The sequence below is a fragment of the Apteryx mantelli genome, chromosome 4, assembly GCF_036417845.1.
Source record: "Apteryx mantelli isolate bAptMan1 chromosome 4, bAptMan1.hap1, whole genome shotgun sequence".
Classification (NCBI taxonomy): domain Eukaryota; kingdom Metazoa; phylum Chordata; class Aves; order Apterygiformes; family Apterygidae; genus Apteryx; species Apteryx mantelli.
In genome coordinates, this window is record NC_089981.1 from 80,047,166 (window position 1) to 80,069,634 (window position 22,469).

At 42.6% G+C, this 22,469-nt stretch overlaps 1 protein-coding gene across 1 annotated transcript; it reads right to left on the reverse strand.

Annotated features, from left to right (window-relative positions):
- Nucleotides 1-13,627: 13,627 nt before the first annotated feature.
- On the reverse strand, nt 13,628-22,183 carry TMEM179 (transmembrane protein 179). The gene is made up of 4 exons (XM_013941020.2): nt 21,882-22,183; nt 18,455-18,592; nt 16,837-16,915; nt 13,628-13,807 (listed from the first exon to the last, which is right to left on the reverse strand). The coding sequence occupies exons 1-4, from the start codon at nt 22,181-22,183 to the stop codon at nt 13,628-13,630; spliced, it is 699 nt and encodes a 232-aa protein (XP_013796474.2).
- Between the last annotated feature and the right edge of the window lie 286 nt (nt 22,184-22,469).

Consider the following 22,469-nt stretch of genomic DNA (forward strand, 5'->3'; position numbering starts at 1 on the left):
AGCAAACCTGGGCTTCATCATCCTGGACAGTGAACAAGCATCTTAATTTTGTCCCCCAAAGAGGTTACAAACTGTAGATCTGAGAAGCAGATAGAGAAATTCATTGATATGTACAGGCAGCAGCAAGCTCTGAAAATAAGTCTGTGGAGTCTCAGATGAAGGCATTAACTACCAAACCATCTTTCTCCTCAAGTCTCCTAAGGGCAATTCTGCAAAAGTTAAAATAAGGCTGAACTATTGCACAAACACTACTGTTGTGGCCAAAGGCTTGGCAAGTTTGTTATATTTCTACACCTGTGAAATGATTGTTAGTAAAATCCTGGCAAATGGCTTTCTTCTTTCCCTTCATGCATTTTTGCCTCCATGGGCAAAACCTGTTTCTTAATGTTTCACTTGACTCCCAGGTGTGAAAAAGAGCATGAAAACTCATTTAAACGGTAAATAGTGTATTTGCCTAATATCATGCACAACAGCCTTGAATCCCAGGTTAATTATCAAATCAGTAGTTTAATCCTCTGTGTTTGATTCAGTCCATAAACCCCACGAGCTGAGCTTACAAGGTTTATGACAGCGCTTGCACTCAGACAGAGATTATGCATTTACACCTGTGTGTTCAAGGCCTTATATAATGGTAGTACAGACTGTTTATGAAGATGTGGGGGATACAGCCCTACTATCCCTCCACTATCAGACCATAGTGTGCATCCCTCTGAAGGGAATCATTTTAGTGGAGCTCATGCAACAAATGCGGAACATTGCCCTGCTCATCTGAGAGGAGAGCAAGCACACGCAAGCTTATGAACAGCAGCTTTCTCAGCTTTATTTTCTTCCTTGACAAAAATATCATCATCAGCTTTTTAGGCCTTAAATTCTTTTCAAGTGACATTAAAGAAATGCATATGATGCGTGCTTGGTTTTATTCAGTATGATAAGGACGACATCAGAACCTGTTAAAGCTGAAGAAAACAAAAAAGAGAGAAAACACTGCAGAGACAAGGAGAGTGACATTTGCAAGACCATGTCTTGAACTCCCCTGCCATTGCAACCAACCAAAAAGAAGAAAATCTGGTGCTTTATTTTTAATTGACTTTTTGAAAAAAGAGAGGGCAACATTTCTCTGCCACAGCAGTCTTCTCCCAAGCAGTCCACAGACTTAAACTAGGCAAAAGACGAAACAGGAACAAAATATGCAGCCTGCGCTCAAGAGGAAGGTGGGCAGCAATATGATTGAAAATGGATCCAAAAAGTTGCAGTATCAGAGACAAAAAGAGGTCACTTCGGGAGCTATTCTCATGCTCATCCTGAGATATCAAAAGCCCATAGCAATTGCATATGATGAGCCGTCAGAGACTGGGAACCAGAGATTGTTGCAGGAGGCACTTAGCTCAGCGGCTCTGTGCACAAACCCATCATGTACCTCGAGCTTCCAGGGTAAGTTCCACCAACGCTTCCCTACCCTCTGCCCCCACCTCTGCTCTGCTTTTTAGATAATAAAGAAGAAAGATTTTAAACTTGTGTGCTGGTCACTCTCTGATGAAAAAGTTGAGAATGGTGTATTCATGGGGCAAGTGGGTCATCAAAACCTTTGTTTTACTTTTTTAATGTTTACGATCTTTTTAATGCATATGCTTTTAACCCTTTGGCAAGTCAGCAGGCTTCCTTTTTTGGATGTGGACTGACACGTCTGTAGCTAGCACATTCAAAACAGGAGCCTTTCTTTGAAGGAACAGTGCACTCCCTGAAACTCACTGCATATTAAAGCAAGTAAGCAAAGCCTGGACTGACCTCAAAAGGTTAAGATGAAATGAGATCTCCTCTGAAGGAAGGGCTCTGAAGGAAGATGAGGATGTAGCTTGAAATCCATGTGAAGGTTCACCTTCCTGCACTGCTTGCCAAGAGATGGACCCTGGGACCACCTTTCCCCAGGCCTGGTTTAAACAGAAAATGGCCGCATCCACCTTGCTGGGGCCCAGATTTATCAGTGTGAGTGAGGCACGCTCTGAGAAACACTATTGCATCAGGGCTGTCAGGGAAATTAAACAGAGGAACAGCTATTCTTGGCTTCTGCCGAGGCTCTGATTGGGACAGTTTTGGACATTGGCAAAAGCAGCACTTGAGTTGTCTGCTGAGTTTAGGCCATGGCCTTGCAAGGTCTCCTGGGTCAGGACTGTTTGCTGCAGTCAGTCAGATACATGGCAGATTGCAGAAAGCCGAAACAAATTAATTTCAAAGCATGACCAGAATGTTTGAAATAACTAAAAGCTTAACCCTATCCCTGTGAGAGTGGTGATATTTTGCAGATGAAGAAACTGAAGCTGAGAAAACCTATGGATGTGGGTGAATGAAGCAAGTCAATAACAGGGCTGGGAATAGGACCAAAAATCTTGATTCCTGATCTGCATTTAATTGCTGGAACACACCTAATTGCGAACTTTATTTCCCCCTCACTCTGGAACTCATGCCACATCTATCCATTCTCCTTAAACACACACTTACACACACACACCCTATCTCAGCCCTTTTTCCCACTCTGCCCCTTCTTTCTATTCTTTATCCAACACCAGATCTTTTTCCATTGCTGTGAGCTGGACAGGATTTCTCCTTACTCTTGTTCAATGCTGTCTTTCTATGAGCGACCCCTTTAAGAGTCCATGTGGAAGAGCTAAGAGGAGCTCTAAAATTATATGAAATTGGCCGTGTTGGGTAATATTTCCCTTCAGTACAACTCCAGAGAATTGCCCATAAAGAGAAACAAAGGAGAGGGAGTACATAATTTATTACAAATGGTCAGGATGCTCACATAAATTTAATCTGGTGCCAGAGTAGTGTACCCCTTTAGAAACCAGGAGACCTGAAGACAACCAGCTCTGAGCAATTATTTAATCTGTCTTGGAAATGGTGAGGATTATACTTCAAAGGACAGAAAGAGAAGTGGCAGAGGAGAGGACTCCTGCAGCAATTTTTGAAGCAGACAACGGATAGGTGGGCTTCCCAGAAGCAGTGTCCAGGGTGGCAAGAGTCAAAGGGCCAGAAGACAGCAGAAAGAGGTCCATGCATGGAAATGGGCTAGTGAGAGGGCCTAGGGGTGCAGGGGTAAAAGTGCTGCCTAATATCCCTTATGCAATGGGTATTAAATTCAGGCACAACAGAAATCAGCAGACCACAACAGCACAGGATACTTGCTATCTGACAGTGTGCAGCACATTCCTGCAGCAGGAATGTAGCGCAGCTGCCAACACCCTCTTCAGGGAGGCTCACCACATCAACAGCACCTGATTACACCAGCAGGCATATCCATACCCCTACGATAGAAGGGGATAGAAAAGAACACAGCAAGACGACACTAGATTTTTCTACATTAACCTTTTATGCACCTAGCATTAGCGCTGGTAACGAGCAACACCAAAGGCTTCTGCTTCTAGTCCTTCTTCCTTGTTTCATCTCTCCAACCCTGCTAGCCTGAAAGCAAGCTAATGGAGCAGGAGCAGCCCATAGCAGCAGTTTTAGTTGTCACTTCTGCCTTTTGCCACTTGGAAGCAAGTACAAGAGCTGAAGCATGTGACTAGAAAAAGCATATTACCAGCTGCCCTCAAGAGATAACTCAGGAACCCCTAAAATAACAAAGTGGACTTGTTTCTTATTAATTCCCTGCTACAGAATAGTTGGGCCCACCCCTAAAGAGAAAGGTTGGTGCTACAAAAAGAAAATTGACTAGTTGGCATTTGGAAAATGAACTTGCCCATGCAGCCTGTAGTACCCCTCTACACTGGGTAACAAGCTGGTTCACAGCTGCATGTTGACGTTGTGGCACCTTCTCCTTGTCTGCTACAGTATTAGGACTCACCACTGGAAGGTGGTACTCAAAGGACTCAGGCAGGTGAGGATGGTTGGTGCTATCCTTGGCCATGCAAGCCGTGGCATGGAGAGGCTCCTGTTAACCCTGCCCAGAGTATATGTGACCTCAGCAGTGCTGCTGAGGGAGGTTCTCCTCCATGACACGAGTCCTGACAGAGGATCAAGTCAAAGTCTGCAGCGTCTGTATCACTAGGAGGACTCCACAGTGTGTTTGCAATGCATTGGCTCCACAAGTCACGTTTCTGAAGAGGACGAGAAGTAGACAGTGGCAGGACCAAATGGGGAATGAGTACAATGGACCAAGGTACCACTGCTGACTTTGGGGGCTTTTTTAGCTTACATTGTAACAATTTCAACTGACCTTGAAAAGACAGGCACAGAAATATTGAATTTTCAAATAATTTATTTGTATGTCACCAAATCATAAAAAGCCAATGCACTGTCCAGCGAAAAGCATTCAATATATAAAACACATTAATTCATTATCAGTTACACTAGAATATATCACCTATATTGAACTCATTCCAGCTCCTATTAAAGCCAAAGGAAACTTTTTTCAATGGCTTCATTAGTAGGAGGATTGGACTTACAATTTTTATTTGCCAGATGTTTACAAATGGCTATATTAAAAATGTTAATAAAAGACTTCCCTTTTGATACTGTATCAAAACAATAATAAACATAACTCCAACTCTGTTTCTGTGGAAATCATGCAATTAATGCTCCAAATCAGCAGTCATTACACTGCAAAGGACCATACAAAGCATGAGAGAGAATATTCAAAATACACCAAGCTCTATTCTCAGCTTGTGCAGGCTGGCATGGCTCCAGTATGGCTCACAAAGCTAAACTATATACACCAGCTAAGGATCTGCCCCTCTCCTGCTTTCAGTGCTTAAACAAATTATACAAAACTGTTCTATTGTTGCTCCAAAATATCCATTATGCAGGGACCTCTTTAGCAGCATAACATGGTGTTTAATCTAGACTTTTATAAAGCTTTTCTCAAGTGGCTATAAGAGACAACAGTTCACAAATATATAAGTCACAGGACATACATTTTCAGAGAAGCTGAAATGCTTTCAGGTCCTGCTCTGAATGTAAGCAATAAAGATCTACTTCAGACCTTTGCAGGTGGTACCACACGACAGACAAACCTTTTAAAACTATAGCAAGGGTGTTAACGTGCTCTTTTCACTAATGGCAAGTCTACAGTGATTTGAGAACAGTCCACAACAGGCTTGACACCACACAAGTCACGAGCTGCACAGGGCAATGGGCCAGCTGTGGGGGTTGGGGAGCCACCAGCACTGAAAGCAGAGGTTTTCTGAAGCAATTTGCCCAAACCTTGTGCCACCAATGTTCTGCGGTTTATGAAGCTGCGTGAGTTGACTGAGACCAAACAGGCCGAGCTAAGCCCAAAATCAGCGTCAGCTCTGCCAGCACGGGCGCTGCCATGCTGGGTCCCTCTCCTCAGAGCCTGAGTGTTGAAATCCCTCATAGCAAATGCACTAACAGTTTTCCTCACTGATTTTATTCTGATTTGTGGCACTCTCCTGTCCCCCTCAGCAGTGCTTGTCTGTCTCTGACAGAAAAAGACGTGAGAAATAAGGCTTGATCAGTCTGATGTCAAGAAAGCCCTCTTGAAACTTTGCAGGAGTGTTTTTAGAGAAGCAGCGACTCAGGGGAAGGAGATGTCAGTGGAACTGATTTTTTTTTTTTAATATAAACCTGCAAAAACCTTTTAGCAGTGTACTTTAGATCACAATATATTGATTTCTCAGTTGTGCAGCTTGGGCTGAGAAACAGCACTGGTTTTGTTTGGAGAGTGTTTGAGCAATACCACTCGGATGCCACCGGTGTGCACCGGTCACGGACCCCAGCGCAGTCCTCCTCCTCCCCACCCTGAAGGATGCTGCTCAGCAAGGATCTCCTCAGGATGATTTGGCAAAAAGACTGTTTTCAGCTCTTAAAGACTGTGGTTTGATAAGGGGATTGTTAGCACCTTCTGAAGTCAAATACTGAACACTGTTTTAACAATGAGGGTTAAAACCACGGCAGCAGCCTTGAACGTGGAAGTGGTTAATTCGTTAAATCAAGATCCGGCATGTTGTAGAAAGATGTGCTGTATTTTAGACACAAATTATTCAACTTCTCAGTGTTTACAGGGAAAAATAATTCCCTTTGCTGTAGGAATCAGTGGATGAAAAGCTCTGGTCTGTATCATGTGGAATACTATGACAGTTGATTTTCAAACACTTTACTGCCTTACTTTCCTGATCTATGGTCTAATATTTCACTAGTTTAAAGCCACTGGGTTCCTCGAGGGAATGCTGGCACCAGTCGTGTGAATCTGTTAAAGTAATGTGTCACCAGAATTGGGTCTGGCTTATGTAAAAGGAAGGATTTGGCGCCAGACTGTAAAGAGCCCGAGTGATAAAACAGAAAAACTGGGAGACTTTTCTTTTTTCTTTTTTTTTTTCAAAAAGCAAAATTTGCCATAGGAACTTCAGTTTCATTCACATTCATAAACCCTGTTCAGAACCTGTTTACACAGTCAAGTCAAATTTGCCCTAATTTGGGGAAAATGGGGGAAAAAACAGGGAGGAGGTGAAGCATAGCTTCCTCATAGGGCTATTTACCCACTTATGTGAGCATTCACCCAGGAGGTCAATGGTAAAATTGAACTTCGTTCCCACCTCCTTGTAGGTTATCTCAGCCCTCACTTTACAATAAAATCCAGTGGAAAGGCAGGGGTAAAAACTTCTCAAACTGAGTTTCCACGTTATACAAATAATTCAAGCTATTTCAATGAGCATTTCTTGTTGCTAAGTGCTTTATCTCCTTGATACACATCACAACCATGAGGCTAAAAAGTCATTATTTCAGAATTTTAAGCCAAGTGGAAAAAGCTCCACTGGGAGGATTTGAGGAAGATCTAGAATAACATTGTGGTGGGAGCATTTGCCCTGTAGATGGGGTTCATATCTCCTCAGCAGAGGAGGGGATTAAACCAGCACCTCTCACATTTGGGGTGACTGCTCTGTAGGTATCTGACTGTGGGAAAGGCCTCTTTGAGCCGTATTAACAAGACAGCTCATCACTCTGGCCCCCAGTGAAATGCAACATTTCAGGTAACCCATAACCTTCTACGTCTAATAAATCAAGGTTGCTGGCTTTTCTTTTTGGTGAGAAAAAACTAAACGTGTCATTATTTGACCAATCAGAGGATTCTTTTCCCCCAACTTCTAATTTGGTTCCAAAACCACCACAGCCCTTCTTAGGTGTCTATGCCCATTTCTAAGGGAATATGATCTCACAGTAAACTAGTAAGAGTTAGTTCCTAAATCCTTAAGTCATCTATGAAAATAGGATTTAGACTCGTATATAGATCCAGTTCTTTTGACTATTGTGTGCAACAACAGTTCGAGCAATTATAGCAGCTATGAGAGGTAGAAAAGTTTAAGCATTCAGGTGCATACATTCACATTAATCTGTGTTTGCAATATCAGTTCAATTAATTACACTCTTTGGCCTGGACAAAAGAAACTAAATTTCAAGAGAAAGCATTGCTATATGAATATTCTTCCCAACAACAGAACAGAAAGATACTATTAATTATATGCCTGCATTTAAATAAACAGTACTTACTATATATTAAGCAAACTGCAGTCTAACCTATCAGAAACAACCATAAAGTGTTTTGAGAGTGCACTTGTGATTTCTCCCTTCTATGCCAGGATTATTTCAAAGTGCTGTCTTCTATGCAGTTGTTGATTCAGAAATTACTGAGTGGAATCTTGCCACTTCAAAAAAAAAAAAAAAAAAAAAACACGAAAAAACTCTTGGGTGTATATCTGTGAATACTAAAATACAGTTCAGAATAGATTTACTCTTTCTTATGGAGGACAGGAATAGAAACATACACTTTAGGGGATAAGGTGAAAACTATGAACAGAAATATCTCTAAAACAATGTCAGCACTCCTGAAGCTCTATGAGCATTTTCTCACTGTATGCAGGTGTGGAAACTAGCCATGCAAAAGCTGAGTCTCTTCCCAAACTGCCTAAGCATAAGGAAAGAATATTTATGGTCTCCAGGGTCTTCCCCTGAAAGCAAAAATTCCAATGAGATAAAAATGGGTTATTTCCATCAGCAGAGGAAATGATCTGAGATGCAAATTTAGGATCTGGATACAGACAGGATTCTCATTAGTTCAAGGATGTTCACACCCAAGCGGATTTAAAAGCAGAGACAAAAGTTTCACCAAAATCCAAATCAGATTATAAACTGTAAATCTGACCAGTCTACATGACTGTCTGAATTTTTGTCAGAAAAATGCAAAAGTGATTTTAGATACATTATGTATGGGGTGTGAGCTTTGGAGAAGAGGGATGATAAAAGCCACATTCACTCAAACACAAGGTTTGCATGTTCTTTCTTGTACTGAACATTTTGCAGGTGACATCAGTTTTGAATTAGCACATCTGATTCTGTGTTTTCTAAGACCCATAACACAGACTGATGTGTGTTTAGAGGTTGTTCTGAAAACCCGGTTCTAACATAAAGTCTACATGATAGCATGTAGTGTTTCTGTCTTCAGGAAATGTATACCAACTTCCTACACCAAATATATGCTTGAGTTTCTTCTCTGAATAAGAAAATAAAAAAATTTTGAAATGAATTCTCCCGTCTAGGCTCCTACCACTATGTAACTATTTTAAATACATCTTTTTTTCCCCTTTGTCACCTTATCTTTTCTTCCACAAACAATTGACTATCTATTAAAAACAGGCTAGCTGTTTTGAGTCAGAATATTGCATTGTGTTGCAGAAGAATATGGTTTGCAAAATGAGGTGTTGAGACTGTTTTCAAAATATATTCTGTTTGTCTCCTGCATGTCTGTATTTTAAATTATCTTGAATTCATGACAGGATCATGTCCATGACAGGGTCACTTGTCATTTAGGAGACCACAGGGCAGAATTCCTGAATTGGGAATATTGTTCAGAGTGAAATGTACCCTCTGGTCATGCAATAAAACTGTAAAGTGCGTGCTCCTATTTCCTTCAACTCTGCTTCCTTCCTGAATTCTACACAGGGTAAATCTCCAATGTTTTGTGTAGCTGAGGGAAGGCCATGAAGAGAACTGCAACTCTTTGTTCCTAGCAGGACAGATGCTGGATAACATCAGAAGGGTAGTCGGAGGCAGGAGGAGTTAAAGCACCTGCAACCCCCCGTTAGAAACACACCCGAGCCCTTCGGAGCTAGTGCACTGCCCAGTGCTTTCCCACTCCTCTCACATCGCAACCACATCCACCTTTGGATATCATATCCGAAGTGTCACTTCACAGATACTAAAGCTAAGAAAAAGGCAGTGTAGAAAGTAAAGGCAACCTAACAACTACTCTGACCCACTCTACCTGTTAACAGGAGAGTTTATACCCGTATCATAGTTAAGCAATGGGATTTGTCTCTGGTATATATCTGTGTGTATGCTACATACACACATATGTCACCTCCCTGACACTAAATGCCTTCATGAATGAGGTCTACGTATTCAAGCATCTGTCACTGATTATTATAATGATTATTTTTCTAAGCAAAATGATTATTTTCCATAGCAAGCATGTGTTCTTCAGTTTTTAAAGTGACTCATCAGGCTGTTGTCTTTGTGATTCCTACTGAAAGTCCACAGATGAAAGATGTCTCATGGATTCATGGGATAAGATGCTATGAGCCTTTTTGCCCTCAGGAGAAAATTCTATTCCAAAAAATGGCTTCAATTGTTTCTTTAAGAAAATAAAATAAAAAACTAGCATTGATCTAAAAACTCAACCAAAACTTTTTAGCTCATATTTTTCTAACCCAATGTGCACTGCTGACAGGGAATTGACAGGGAAGTTAAACACAGATGGTAGCCAGGACACGTGTAATATTTTCAGTATAACAAAATACTTTTGTGGCAATACTCCAGTGTGTTGGAGAGCAGCATCAGTTTGCATTTGACAATGTAAGGCTCTGTGAAAACTCTCACTCTCCTACTGGTAATTTACACAGGCCAAAGCAAAGGCTCATTGAATCACAGGGAATGTAGCATCCAAATGACTGCAACCCGCAGTCTGCATCGGCGTGGCCCACAGCTTTGCTACGGGCAGCAGCAGGAGGGGCTGCATGGGCAGAGGCCACAAAGATTTTCCCTTTGTATCATATAACAATAAAAAAATACAAACATAGATACCACACAGGGTTCAACTTCTTTAAATACCCTTCCTGCTAGAGTGTTCCCAGAGGCCTGCTTTTGGAGAAGGCAGGTTAAAGAAGCCTTTGAAATATCACTAAGACAAACTCCTACTCCAGCCAAACTCTGCACTGTTTGGCAACAGATAAGTACAAGCAGAGGTTAGAATGGTGCAAAAGAGATACATGCATGTGTGCATATGTGTGAGTGTATTTATAAATAATACTGTCTTTCTAACACATTTTCAGCCTGGCTTCTCCAGGTTGGTCTGGGTGTCCAAGCTTTAGGGGAAGAGTTTGCAGAAATCTACAAAAAAGCTCAAGCAGGCTCAGACACAGCATCCTTGCACTATATGCATTTCCTCCCTCAAACCAGCCAGAGAGCTGCTCACCGCACACTCTTGCCTCTCACCTGCTCGGAGGTTTCCTTCAAAACTAGTCTTGCTTTTAAACATCGCTGATGCTCCCTAGCTGGCTGCCTGCCTCACTCCACCTGGTTGAGTGTGTGAAGCTGGGGAGGAGAAACCTTTTGCACGCGGGACTCAAAGTAGAGCCTCAACATATTTCCATCTTACAAGCCAACTCCAACAGCCAAGGCATCGTTACACTTGCAGATAAATGCAACTGGCTATAGGAGAATTCATCTAGGTAAAGGAATCGAAGAGACTTAGCATTGGTGTCAAAGCTAGTATTTGAGTTTGTACATGTACTTGTTTTGGGCTGGGATTTCCAAAGGCAGCTAAAGAAGTGAGGTATCTCATTCCTATTGAGTTTTACTTGGAGATGGGATCCTGCCTGCCCCAGGTGTTTTTAAAAAAACACTTTTTGTCTTTTGAGCTGCAGAACAGCGAAGACTGTGTAAGGGTGACAAATACTAGTGAAAACACTACCCACAAAACCCAGCAAGACTAGAAACTCCAGGCTGAGTGTTTGCTGCTTCTCATGGAAGTGGAAGGAAAAAAAGACCCAGAGACCTGGGGAAAGAGTAGACAAGAGCATCAGCTCTGGACAAGCTCACCAGAAAGCAGGATCCTCTTACTCCTCACAGACAGTGACTGAGCTCTAGCTCTTGTGCCTCAGAGGAGAGACAATGAAAAGGCACTTGCTGCCCCCTGCCTCCCAGTTCTCTAAACCATCAGGGAAGGAAAAGGGAACTCTGGTCCCAACCCACAAGTTACTTCAGCCTAAGTCTGATTTGGCACCTGCAAAAACACATTATACAAAGCAGCAGCATGGTCCCATGAGAGGAATTAGGCATGCACTGAGGTAATTTGTGGGAGGAGACATCACTGCTGACTCTGAAATTCAAGGCAAGTTTGGAAGGAGAAATAAAGTTTTCTACAGTTGGAAAAATAGTTGGGGAAACAGTCAGCTGAGGAAACAGGATAACTGTCAGGCCCCAAGTCTTTCTTCAGGACATGAAGGGGAAGGCTCCCTGGCAAAGCACTTAGGTGTCTGCAAGAGTCTCTCTCTTATTAGACCAACTGAATTTAAAAAATATTCCAGCAGTCCTGATCTTTTTGAATTTTAAATTGGTATTAATTAACTTGATTTCTAATTCTCTCTCTCTGAGGATTGCCTCTCTCTTCCTCTGATATCAATTCACAACTGCAAAGAAGCCCCAGCTGTAAAGCTTTCAAAGGAATTGTATTCCATTGTGGGCAGAAATCAATGCTGAAAAACAGGATCTCTCTATAGGCAGCCTTGACCAGCTAGGATTATAAGCGTTGTAGGTTAGCAGGGCGTGCTTCCTGCTTATAACCCATGGAGGGTTTTTTTCCTAAACCTATGAGAGCAATTTGGCTGTTAAATGTAATCTTGGATTTTATGCCCTAAAACGCTTAGAAATTCAGGGGCTTATTATGCTTCCAAATTCTGATTCAGCCAAACATTTAAGCAGGTACTTATCTTTAAGCACCAAATAGTTCCCAGAAGACAATAGTAAATCTGCATAGTTGTGCCAGCTACAGGCTGGAGCTCTTGTTCAAAGCCAGAGTGCCTGTTCATCCAGTCTGCCTGCATGCTGGCTTGCACAAGACCTCAAGTGTGGAGCAAGCAGCTGGCTCTCTAGACAGGGAAACTGAGGACGGATGGGGTAGAAGTCTGCTACCTTCTTTCCCTCCCTCCCCACATACCAGGCAATATAGATGCAAATGGTTTGCACTCATGATGCAATAAATTCAGTCTCAGCTCAAGCAGCAGTGTCAGCATACCCACCAAAAATCTTCTTGCACCTAAACTTAGCTGTTTACTTAAGTTTTCTGCTGAATCATGGACTGCAGTGTATCTTGTGCCTGGGGATAACTGCCTATATTCTAGCACAACATTTGTTCTCTGCCATGCAAATCCCACACTCATCTGAGGGATTCTTCCTAATTGTTGGATCTCCTTCTCAACTCAAACAATTCACCTTTTTCATTGAAGCACTGGCCAAAAAACCCCAAAGCAACAACAAAGTCACTAGTGAGCTTTGTGAAAATTACAATTCTTCTCCCTTTTCACAGCAAAAATCGTTAGCACTGGTACTCCTCCCTGTGAGTGGGGAGAATGGGCCTATTCAGAACTGAACTACCTATGCAAATGTTCACAATAATTTTGCATACCTTCTATGAAATGAACATCATACATAAATTCTAATACTCAAAATTGAATAGTATACAGTAATAGGGACCAAGTTATACAAATGAATGTGCAAGCATTAATATTATCTATTTAGCTTAATCTCTTACTATGCAAATTTCAGCAACTGCTAGCTACACTACATTTTAGGAAGTCATAATAAATGTTGGTCATGCAAAAATCTAAGAAGAAACAAAAACACAAATATTCTCCACCATCCCTCCAAATGATATACAGCTTTTTACAGATACTTTAAGAATATAGTGGTCTCATGAAATTCACTACAACTGTCTAAGATTAAGAACAAAGTCAGGAACAAAGGTCCCTATGTTCTAAACTAACTCATATTTGGAGCAGGAGCAACAGGTTTGTCAGCACTGTGTCCACACACAGCAAAAGCAGAGACAGCAAAAGCCCCATCTGTACCTGGATCGGAGCAGCAGTTACCTAGAATAATGTGAGAATAGGGGCAGCATTACTGGCAAGAGGAGGGAGAGGGAGAGAGAAGGAACTGGACACAGCCCCAGTTACAACTGTTGTTGCAGTATAGTTTGAAGAAATAGTCTAGATTGTGTAGTCTGGTCTTGCTAGCAAAGTCCTCAAAAGTGGTCACTTCCCCCAAAGGTCAGCAATAGCACATGGGAACTCTGCTTGCAACAGCCAGTTACAACTAGTGCTGCTCCCTGCATGTTCAGGACAGAGTTTGCTGCATTAATGGCACATGGGACAGTTCATTGTCTGTGTCCTAACAAAAGTATGTCTGCCCAGAATTTGTCATTAAGGAACTGAGTGGTTCCCAAATACACATCTTTTCAGGAAAAAAAAGATCTCACTCACTCAATTCTCTGACTCAACTTTAGCTTGCACTACTGAATTACAAAATCTAGAACCTGCCCTGGAAATTCGCTTACAGTTTAGATCATGCCACTTTTCTCATCTTGCAAAGAGGTTCGTGAAGAGGATCTTCCTAGCAACAGCTCCTTCTCATGGATCAGGCTGTCTAGCAGATCTTCCTGTCTGTAGTTGTGATAAACCTTCAGGAAAGCCAGAATGGTAATTCCCAGCCAAGTCAGCCAGGCAGCCCAGAGACCGAACTAGAGAAGAAAAGAAATGGTAAAGAGGTCAGTAGTGTTTTGTAAAGTTGAAGTCAACTGTCCAGGTGAAGACCAGAATCTCAACTCAACCTAAACCCATGTAGTCATCCCAACTTCTACCCAGTGAGGTCCTGGCCCCACAGTTTCTCAATCCTGTCAGGTTATTCCTAGCTTAAAGGAAAATCCCTTTATTTATTAGAAAAAAAATAAAGCAAAAAGTGCTAAAGACAATAATAAAGTTTTCTGTATAATCCACATGCAGCTGCTGACCTTCCCATTTTGACATTCCATCCATCCCAAAGTTCTTGAGATTGTTTCAATTTAGTTTAGTTATTTTGGAATTGCATTATATTTTAAGACACTTTCAAAAACTTCCTTCCCAGGTTCTTTGGGCCTTGCCACTATCCCCTGCAGAAGTATAAATTTTAAGGCACTTCTATTCAAAATATTATGGAGAAAATCTCATCAATAAACCTGTTACATTCCAGGGTAACTAGTTCACACTAGGATGAATCCAGAGAGAAATCCATTCCAGTGCATCCAAATGCCTGATGGCTGTTTTATATGTGATATGCGAGAGCTAAGCTTAAATTCCCATTTCTTCAAAAACTCCCATCACCAACTGATCAATCTCTCTTGTTCAACTTTGTAGAAATAACTACACTTTACTGGTTCAGGTACTTGAATGTGGGCCTCTGATGTCTCAGAGGAAGTTCATTTGTAATAAGGTTTTCTGGCAGAAATTCCACTTTAGTTCTGTTATGCCTTTAGCAAAGAAACACTAATTGAATCCCTGTATTTCAGTTTTGACATACTGCACTTTTTATTAAAAAAATAAAAACAATTTAAACACTTCCAGACAGTAACACAGCTGTTTACTCCAATAGCCAATTTGGATAACCAACGGCACTGTTTTTAAAGGGAGTTTACGTTCCTACATATCTCATGCACTTTGGCAAGTCTCCTAAGTACTTCTACCCATGCTTACAGCTATCTCAGTTCACCAGTAAAAATATTTTTGAGCTATTCTACAAACCCTGTGAATAAGAAGATATTCATTTGGCTTTATATGACAATATAGAGAGAATTGGAAGTCTTGTATTCATTTCTTAAGTGCTACTTCATTAATAAAATGTTATTTTAAAAACATTCAGATATCTAATATTGTTGTTATTCTTGGCATATTTGATATGAAAGAATTTGAATAGATTCAGCCAAATTCAGTGAAACTCCCAAAGTCATTCTGATGTGATGGAAAAATCAGAATGGAGGGAAGCAGAGAGAAGTGGGCTCTGTGTGTTTGTCCGTGTCTGTGTGCGCTTGTGCGTGCATATGTACATATGCTGTAACTAATCTGCCTGTTTTTTCCCTTCCAGATTTTATCCAGAGCCCATCTTTGTAATTCTTAAATTGTCAGCAGTCTTGATGTCTCCATTCAGAGCACTGCTAGTGAGTAAAGCCTGCTGTAGGAAACCATTGCACTCACAAAGAAGTAAGTTTGTTTTCTCCAGTAAGTCTAGTCTATTCTTGGGTTTCTCATTCTACCTGACTCAAAGAAACCAATTTGCATTCCACAGACAAACCCATTTTCCTGCCATCATTCAGCTCTGCTTACCATGTCCCAGATTCTAGAAGACAACACTGCAGGATTTGTTCCCTGCTTGGTTCTCTTCTCTAATAATCTCCCTCAGGGTTCCCTTTGCCACTACCAGGTTCAGCTCCTGCAGCTGAACGGTGTTTCCTTGGAGCTATTCCACTCCCAGGCTCCTCATACGCGGGTGTTTGCCAAGCTTACAGGAGCACAGGCTGCACCTTGCAGGCTAGCAGCACCCAGGTCTGGAGGGACGTGGATTGGAAGGGGGACCTTGTTCCAACAGCTTGGGCTGACCCTTCTGCAATATGCTGTGGTTAACTGTCCTCCAATGGCAGTACTACATGTGCAGACCTTGACTATTTAGACATGGTTGCCTGTTGGAGAAAACCCTTCTCCTGCATATAGATTATCCACAATCCACCCTGATATCACAGCTGGGACATTTAGTTCCCATGAACTCAAAGCTATGCCTGATAAACAGGTTCAGTTTGGTTACTCTCCCATTAGCTGGCAGGTTGCGAGCTAGATACGGCTCCTGGCAAAATCTACCAAAATACAGCTTCGATATGGGCTAGCATGATACAAAGGGGTCACTGTTATGACATATCTCTGCCCTACAGACAGATATGTCAGAGCTGAGTCTTCAGATGCCAGTGCTGGCAATGGAAACATAAAGGTAGTTTTTGTCCAAGAGGCACAGTTGCCTTCAAGTAGTGCCCCAGGCAAGCTAATGCATCTTCCCACAAGGAACAACTTGAGAAGCATTTGTATGAATGCAGCCTTGCATGAATGGGACTGTTCTGCTTGCAGAACTGTGCCAGTATATGCTCATGTGTTTAAGTGCTCAAGTCTTAAAAGGACGGTGGGAATGTTCATTGGCTTTGAGCATTGACAGAGCTGACATATTCAATAAAATGGACTTACAGCCTTAGGGGTCTAATTCACAAAGATGCATCAGAAAAAAACCCTATCTAAATGACAATAATTTTTCATTATTTTGATTGGACTTGTATTTATATGGGGTCAGGGGAGCTCAGACAGGGGAGCTCAGACCCATAGAAGAGAAAGCTACATGAACCTACGGTCTGATGCAGTTCAGCCATTCTGTTCTTATTCCCAACTGTAAGGAAGGGCTCCAGGACACCATAGTGTTGAGGCCTTTGTAGAGCTTATCCTTTGCAGAAATAATAACTTTTCCATGATGAGTAATAAGATCAGTGATAGAGTCAGGTTTTGACATGTTCACATTTGAAACTATCTATTTTGAATTTAAAATACAAATGTGCCACTCACTATCATCCTGATTCAGCGCTTACTGAAATCAGTGTAAACATTCACATTGATTTCAGAGGATGCTAGTTCAGTTCCTACAATCCCAGATCAATGAGAAAATGGTAAATGAACTGGAATAGAACCATGACCTAGTCTGACCTACCTGTGCAATAGCAAACTGGTCATAGAAAGCAGAGTTTTCTAAGTTCAGTTCAAGATCTATATCCTGCAACTCTTCACAGCTACCCAAAGAAGGCATTTGGGGGGAAAAAAAGAAAGTTATTTCAGAGATTCCAAACAGGCAAACCAAGTGTAAGATGAAGCAACATCCTAAATGTGTTTCAAACAGTCAAAATGACATATTCTATCAAAAGATAATTAAGTTTTTGCAGTAACTACGTGGCTTGCCAATTTTGCCTAAAAGTAGCCTAAAAGAGGCATATGATTACTTAAAATATACATGTAATTATGTCAGTGATAACACCAATTTTCCATAAAGTGTCATTGTTAAAGTTATTATGAAAACAATTTCCCCAAAACCTTCTTCTCCCACTCCCCCAGAGCCTCCCACATACACAGATCTGGCGTCACCCCAGCTTGGTCGTTTCACCCCTCCATGAAACAAAGTGTATGAGCCTCCATTACCTTTTGACATCATCAGGAAAGCCTCAGAAGAAGGGAGTGTGTGGGTGTTTTTGTTTCGGATGTTCTCGCAAGGAGACGATACTCTGATGGTGAGATAGAGGCTGCCTACAGATTTTACAAATAACTTGGACTTTTACTGGTGTTGTGAAAAAAATCCCAGGATATTGAGGTTGACTTTCTATCTCTTGGTTGATTTCTGCAGCCTCTTCTCTGTCCTTTTCAGTGCTGTCGGTCATCTTGGATTCTTATCCGAATATTCGATTAGGCGTTTTTTGTAATTGAGGTACAATTTTTAACCGAATATTCGAATAATTCGATTAATCGTTGCAGTCCTAAACAGAACATTTACTATGGCATTTTACAACATATGACAATGTGCAACATAAATGTATGCTTTAAGTAGTACTGTTATTCAATATCATATGACATAAAATGTCACCTTTTCTTCTCTTTTCATTTTTTGATAGAAAAATCTCTCTCAACCTATCATTCGTTTCCTACACTAAGCATAAACATTGTGGAATACAGTAGACCATTTTAGCACCTGTACATTTTGTGCATTGTAATAAAGTACCGACCAGCTGTACTTTGCACTCATAAAGTACTTTCCATTCTGAGGCTCTCAGGGTATCCACAGCACCGCTATGAGGCCAGCATCTCTGTACCCATTTTTAGATGATGGTGCATGGTGGCACAGGGAGGACGAGTGACTTGCCTAGTGTCACACAGTGGGTCAGTAGCAGAGCCAGAACAGCAAGCCAGGAGCATCCCAGTCCCCTGCCCTGCTTGCAAGACCACACTCCCTCCCTTCATAGAGCATTTCCAAACTTAGCTCTTCTTTGGAAATGATAATATTTTTCTTGTGGTTTTGCATATGCTGGGGACTCTTTAAGAGGCCATGAAACACCACAAAAACAATCAACACTGCTTTGCTTTTTGGGAAACTAAAAGCAAAAAAGTTTCAATGTTTTGATTCCAGACAAAAAAAGTCTGGATCTCCACGTTACAGATGCCTTCTCCCTCTTGCTCACCTTGCATGTAATAACCACAGTTTGTAGCAACACTGTTTATTTTTGCATATATCAAAAGAAAGAAAGAAAGAAAAAAAGAAAGAAAACATATTCTTCAATACTAACCTATTTGGCATGCTCCCTTTTTCGGTAATTGCATCACACCACATATTAAATCCTACACTCACTATAGTGCTAGCAATAAATGTGATAAACACCACAAAGGCGCTGATCAGCAGATTCAGGAAGGCATAAAAGAAAGAGCTGCAATAAAAGGGAAGAAAAATGTAACTCATAAACAGCTGAAACACAGCATCAGCAATCTCTCTAAGCAGCATACCTTGGGCACAGTCAAAGATACCAGTTTCCATTTGAAACACATCTGCTTTAATTAAGAACACCTAACATCATTGAAAAACTATGGATTATGATTTTGAGTCACATTATCCTCATTTGTAAGGTCTTTCGCTTTTTATTTTTATTTTTTACCATAAGAGGATAAGGCTTTAAATCACAAATACTAAGCAGTGATTGTTCATACACAGCATGGCTTTCATTAGCTGTAATGATGAAAATCACCATTGTTAAAATAAATGTCATTAGCTCAAATTATATAGTAACTGGAGCTAAAATTATTTCATGACTAAAAGGATAATTGGGACAAAAATTACCTAGGAGAAGGAAACTAAAAATAAAGCAACACAGTACTGATAGCTATAATCATTTTAAGCAATGTAACTCACGGTACTGGCATCATAGGACACAAATTTCGGTTTTACGGTCAATTTGCAGAGCAGGCTAGCTTCTCCTGGGATATCTCTGGCTTCAGTGTCATTATGTTACTTTCTGTCAGCTGAATGTCATTTTACATCAAGCCAGTTAGTCTACACTTCCAGGGCCAGCCCCAGGCACATGGTTTGTATATGGGGAGGGATGCATACAGTGGTCCCATAAGGCCAAGCAATTGTCCACTCATTCTCCAACCCTGAGAATACCTGAGAGCCCTTAATCCTCTAGAGGGATGAACTGAGGTTCACTGAAAGATGTTAGCTGCTTAACTCTACCCCATAATTCTTGTTAATTAAAACTTTCTAAACCTTTTTTCATTCATCTGACCAAACTCTTCACACACAAAACTGCTCTAAGTAGCACTCAGAAATTTTCATAATCTGAAAACTGGACATCTGCTCTGTGTTGGAGAAAGACTGGCAACTCCAGGAGGCAGGTCATCCTATCTAAGTTAGATGGTAAGGGCAAATACAACAAATTGCCCACCAGTGCCCCTGTCATTACGCTGATGATAGAAGGAGTTTCCTCACTCCAGAGAACAAAAACCTCAATCATTTCTTTTCCCTGATGGCTCATTAAATGAAAAGCTTAGAGACTTTTTGAGTAAGTGATTGAGTCCTAGGACGGTTCGGGGTTGAACAATCCTAATTTCTACAGGTGCTATACATGGTTAAGACATATGTGACCTCAGGAGGACATCTATAAAATGAGATAGGAAACGTTTACCACCTGGGCTAGGATGTTTGTTCTTGGGTTGATGCGGCTACAGAGGGGACTGTCCAGGTTCCCTTCAAAGGGCCAGCCATCCCATACCAACACTGATACAGAAGAAGTGAAATAAATCACCTTCCAGAAGTGCCTTTACAGACTAAAGTTGGACCTGCATCCAGGGACATCTGACTGCTAGATGAATGCTGAGATGAATCCTATTCTTGCTCTTGAGCTGCACTGGACTTTGACTAGACCAGCTCTTGACTGCAGAGTGCCAGGGCCACCCATCATATAGCAGAGGGAGCTAGTATGAGCACACTACAGTTTTGCATGTTCACTGACCCTGCACTGATTTCACACCTAACCTAGGTTTCATTCCACGTGTTGCTAAAGCCATATCTATTTTAAGCACCTTATCATGGTATTCTGGCCTGAGAGCTAGAAAAGGCTTTAGCTGTCCACTGAATTAAAAAAAAGAGCTAACGATAGAACTAATAACAGCTCTAGAAAAGGAATGGTTCCCAGGACTATTTGGTGCACCACCATGGGACCTCCAGTCCTCGTTCTGGTTCCTACCCTGGAGCAAAAGACAGGCACCAAGGTCTAGAATTTGATCATCCACTGATGAAGCAGAGCTCAGTGTTGCGTTTGATTTGCACTGGGCATATAAACAATGGCGGAGATTCCTTAGGCCCGGCCATGCTGGTAGAAAGTCAGTGCTGACCTGGCTCTCTGCCTCACCTATTTTTCTGTTTATAACAGAATTACCTGAAGAAGGGGGATTCAAATGTATTAAGAAGTCCCTGGTTAAATTTAGATCTTCTAAGGTAAGTTTTAATACGGAAATAAGTTTCTACTCTATACTTGCTACAATATGTTTTAGGATTAGACAGTCCGAGAGTGGTTGGAAAGAGTGAGAGAGACAACACTTCATTCAATCCCCAATATTACCAGCATCAGGTTATTGTATAAACCCAGACATGGGTGGCAGCCAGTGACTTGAGAAATCTCTAGTCCAAATAGACCGGGAGACAAATGACTTACTCTTGTCATGGGCTCTGTAACAAGGGAAAAATGGCTTTCCTTGTCTAGCCTGCCACCAGCGCTTGCTGCTGCCTTCCCGCCTCTGTGTAGCTGGATGCTTGGAGGGCTCTGGCCCTGGAGCACCCACGTCCTTAGTTACCTTTGCTAGCAGCTTTACCGAGGTTACAAACAGGCCACCGGAGAGCTGAGCATAGAGCAGAGCTCTCCTGAGCTGCTACCTGGATTACTAGGCCTCTCAGCTACTCTTGCTTGAGTCTTCTGCATCTTAGTTTGTCTGAGAAAGGTAACAGACTGTCAGTGCAGCCCTGCTCTTGTTGCAGAGAGTGCTCAGCTTTGCACTCATGTCGTAACCAAGCAATAATCATCGTTCGCAATAGTTGCCATGTCCACCACAAGAGCCGGATAAAAATAGGGGGAGAACCACCAATTGCTCCCTTCTTTCCCCCTCCCCCATTCAACCGTGTTGTTCCGAGGTTTTTCATGCTGATCAAACAGCATCCAGTGTACAGTCAGGGAAGGCCTGTGTTCTTCTAAAGGGACGTGTAGCAGCACCGGAGCACCATGACCAGGGGGCACCTGGGAGTCCCAGCCCTGACATTGCCCCACAGCAGGCAGCATCCGTGGTGCCCACCGCAGCTGGCTGCCTGAGCCGGCTGGACGCTGCTCGCAGACTGGCCAAGGGCAGCGGGTGCACAGGGCTGAATCTGGTCCCCGACCCCGAACGGCCGCATGGGAGCATCCTCACCTCGCAAGAGGGCTGTGAGTGAAAGCTCGGGGGGATGTACGTTGTGCGTGTGCGGACAGACACGAGCAAGGCATCGCCTCACCCCAAACCCCCTCCTGGGGAGCAGGAGGGTCTGGATGGTGCAAAGCCCAAACAAAAAACTGGGAGAGAGGAGGGGGAAAGGCTTCCAGACTCCAGCTCACCTCTTCTTCCCCAGGCTGCTCCCCCCCGGCCCCAACCTGCAGAGGGGGTGGCCAGTCCCCTGCCATCCCCGGGGGTACTTACTCCTCGTGCCCTTTGCAGAGGAAGAAGAGGGTCCGCCAGGCCTGCACTGTGGCCAGCAGCAGGGAGAGGAGCCCGGTGAAGATGCTGAAGCGGCAGGCGGCCTCGGGCCCCCATTCCTGCACGGTGAAGCGCTGCCTCTCCACTGTCAGGTTGGCGTTGAGCCACATGCCCTCGGTGAAGAGTAGGCACCGGCCATGGAAGTCGTTGCCATTCTCGGACAGCGGCACCACCACGATGAAGCTGAAGAGGAAGGCCAGGAAGTAGCAGATGCACTGGGCAAAGAGGAAATTGTTGAGCGCCATGTCCGTGGCTCTGCGCAGGCAGAGGGAGGGAGGGAGGGAGGGAGGGATGGGGGGGGGAAGGATGGAGGGATGCAGAGAGGGAGGGAGCCTGCAGCAGCAGGGGGTGGGGAGGGAGGATGCGCAGTGCAATGCAATGCGATGCGATGCAATGTAATGTGATGCACTGAGATGCGATGCAGTGCGTCCTCCGGGCACAGCCACTGCTTTTCCCCCAGTCAGAGATGCCCCCTCCACCTAAATACTGATGGCTGCAGGGGTTGGGGGCAAACGGAGCGGAAGGGCTGTT

Excerpts from the sequence above, each read along its gene's own strand:
- TMEM179 (XM_013941020.2), bottom strand. The coding sequence starts at position 22,183 with ATGGCGCTCAACAATTTCCTCTTTGCCCAGTGCATCTGCTACTTCCTG. Across the intron at positions 18,593-21,881 it reads CTCTGCAAAGGGCACGAGGA|CTCTTTCTTTTATGCCTTCC; the intron begins GTAAGTACCCCC and ends CTTTTATTGCAG. Across the intron at positions 13,808-16,836 it reads ACCAGTTTGCTATTGCACAG|TTCGGTCTCTGGGCTGCCTG; the intron begins GTAGGTCAGACT and ends TTTCTTCTCTAG.